The sequence below is a fragment of the Apis dorsata genome, unplaced genomic scaffold (assembly GCF_000469605.1).
Source record: "Apis dorsata unplaced genomic scaffold, Apis dorsata 1.3 scaffold_262, whole genome shotgun sequence".
Classification (NCBI taxonomy): domain Eukaryota; kingdom Metazoa; phylum Arthropoda; class Insecta; order Hymenoptera; family Apidae; genus Apis; species Apis dorsata.
Window position 1 is genome coordinate 75010 of NW_006263540.1, and position 2912 is coordinate 77921.

The 2912-nt window shown below is 40.8% G+C and overlaps 1 protein-coding gene across 1 annotated transcript in view; it reads right to left on the bottom strand.

Moving 5' to 3' along the window:
• The window catches only part of LOC102671538, a 21579-nt gene that overhangs the window by 8285 nt on the left and 10382 nt on the right, over positions 1-2912 (bottom strand). Inside the window, exons 4-6 of the mRNA XM_006616383.2 lie at positions 1413-1540; positions 1168-1293; positions 7-229 (exon numbers count right to left, since the gene is read on the bottom strand). Of these exons, the coding sequence (XP_006616446.1) occupies positions 7-229; positions 1168-1293; positions 1413-1540 (477 nt within the window). The remainder of the gene's footprint in view (positions 1-6; positions 230-1167; positions 1294-1412; positions 1541-2912) is intronic.

Consider the following 2912-nt stretch of genomic DNA (forward strand, 5'->3'; position numbering starts at 1 on the left):
AATAACCCTCGGGCAGGACACCCTCTATCAAGTAGATCATCACTTTCACGGCCGCGGACTCGGCCCGATCCATAACTTGCAGAACGAGGGCGGCCAACACGTTCAGGCCCTGGCAATAGCCGACGGACTTGTTCCATCGGGCGAAACCGAGCAGAACCCGGCGAAGCACCGCTTGATTGTCTCTCCCAGCCGCGCCGCAGAACAGACTGCACCCAGTTCTGTGTAGATCCTGTGAAAAGTCGGCGTGTATTATACCTGTTATATAAACGATACACGTTTGTATATTTATATATACATTTATATATAGGATTTTTCTGAATGGAAATGGAGGTGATAGGATAAGATGATGAAGAGGAGGTGGAGCGAAACGAGCTGGTTGGATTTGACTGTGCAGGCCAGCTTCGTTAAAGGTCACTTTTTCTCGTCGCGAGCGAGTTAATTGGAAGGCTCATCGGCGACACTTAATTGCCCGGCGTCGAAGTGATTGATGATCGAAATTTAATTGCGCGTAATTATACGGTGGGGGGAGGGGAGAAGAGTGGGGAGACTCGGGAGGGAGTTTTTCGAACGCGACGAGACGAGAAGGGAGAACTGGTTTTCGATTCGAATTTCGAATTCCCCGGGGAGGAAATTATTTGGGGAAGAAGAATTCGTTTTTGGAATTGCGCGGGAAATAAATACGAAGAGTGAAAGCTGTTTGTTCGTGAGTGGAGAAATTGGTTTCGTGTATGTGTATGTGTGTATCGCGATTTATCGCGAGAAGGAATTGTCGATAGCGATTTTGTGTAAATTGAACAATTATTCGGCAAAGGGATAATAACGAAAATAAGATATTTGTCAAACTAAACAGTTTTTAAAGATCTGTTAGTTGATTGGACGAGCTTTCGTTTAATAATAATGCGCTCGTTAACGATAAGAGACGAAAAGATTCGAGAAACGAAAAACAAAGAAGAAGCGGATATATATTTGAATTTCAAATTTTAGACGATACTTGTTTCAGGAATTCCATCGTTGTCGTTATTATTACGACACGGAGAGATGAGATGAATTAACGTGGAATTAACGAGAACACGGTTTTATTATGCGAGGAATTATTAGAAAAAAGAAAAAAGGAAAAAAAGAAGAAGAAAAAAGAAAGAAAAAAAGAAAAGGATATACGTTTCTTACTTTAACGATTTGTATACCGAGCTCTTCATCGTCAGGATTGCTCCACTCGTTGAAGCAGATCTTTTCAGCCTGCTTCCAATCCACACCGCGTTGCTCCAGATGACGTTCCGCCAGCGTCAGCCATAACTGTGAAATATTCAGAAAAAAGGGGAGGGGGAGAGGGGAAAAAGTGAATAAAGAAAAATGAGGATCGCGACGACTCGTGGAATTATAGAAATATTTAGAGAATCTCGCCTGATACTCGCCTTCTTTCGAAATTCCGGCGGAATCCCTCCTGGTAACCTGGCTACCATTTTCATCGCGTCCAGCCATTGTATGAAACCACTTTCTCCCGGTTGCGGAGTCAGGCTGAATCTCATCTTCGTGTCTTCGACTGTAAATTAAAAATGCTCGAGAAAAAAGTGGATTTTGGAGAGAAGATTTGTTTTTCTGAACGAGAACAAATCGAAATAAAAATTTATTGTATGCAAACAATAAAGGGTGACAACAACAAGAGAAAAATACGGAGTTAAAGGAAAAGTGAAAAGGGAGGAATGTATATCCGTGGGACAACTAATAACAACTCTATTATAATCGCATTCGTCGAACTTTCGTCGAATTAACACGAAATTGCGCGTATTGCCAGAGTAGCGACGCAAGAATCGCGAATGGGGATGAAACAGATTACTAATTAAATAGCTGGGGGAAAGTTTGAACCGCGTTGAACGAACAGAAACGTTAATGTCCTTGATTCGATCGAAATGCCAACCCCTATTTAAACGTCGGTTTACAAAGTTTTATAATCGGACGTCTAGCTTGATGCAACGCGACGCGACGAGCAAAACGGCGAAAGATGGAACGATTAAATCGAGGATTGAACGCCTCGATGATCACCGAAACCCGAGGCTCGTTAATACGTTTATCGGCCAGACAAGTTTCATCGCCTTTAATACCCTTATTTAATTAGCAAGCGTGAATCTTCGAATCGATTATGCGACGCACATCGCGTGAACGCTCAACTTTATGAAATCGGATTCGCTTTTGCGAAATTTCAATTTTAGAATTTTAGATCTCTCTTTTCTTTTTCTTTTCCCTTTCTTTCTTTCTGGAACACGAATATATTTCTCGATCAATAGTAAATTATCGTTAAACTTAGACTTGTTGCAGACTCTCGATAGAGAATACAAAAGAAATGATAATAAGTAATTAATTTTAATCCAGAGAGATTTCGATAATAAAAATTGTAACGAATTCACTTCGCAGCTATTCGATATTTTTTTTACAGTTTTTATACGCGGCCTAACGAAGTAATTAAATATCACAATTTTTGGTTCTTTCAGAAACGTTGTTGAACGCGTCGCGATTCAATCGGTTTTCGATTGAACGAAAAACAAGAAAGAAAACGTATTTATATTCGAATGTGAAACACGAGGAATTAATTAACCGAGCATAAGTACTTGGCGTCATCAAGTTGAAGTAGCCACTTGTTCCATCATAAATTTTACAATCGGGCTTGGATAAACGAGTAGCCCATAACCGACCTATCAGAACGTAATACAAATACACATGTGGATTGATTTCCATTATCCCTTTGTTGTTCAAGGATAAGCTTGGCGAGTTCACTAGGTTACCGGTAAACTGAATCTCCTTTCGAGCGTCGAGCGGAGGTTTTGTTTGAACGAAAAGTCCAATTTAATCGAGCCATTGGAAATAAAGCACGAATGCGTGTGATCGAACCTCTCTCCCTTTCTCTCTCTCTCTCTCTC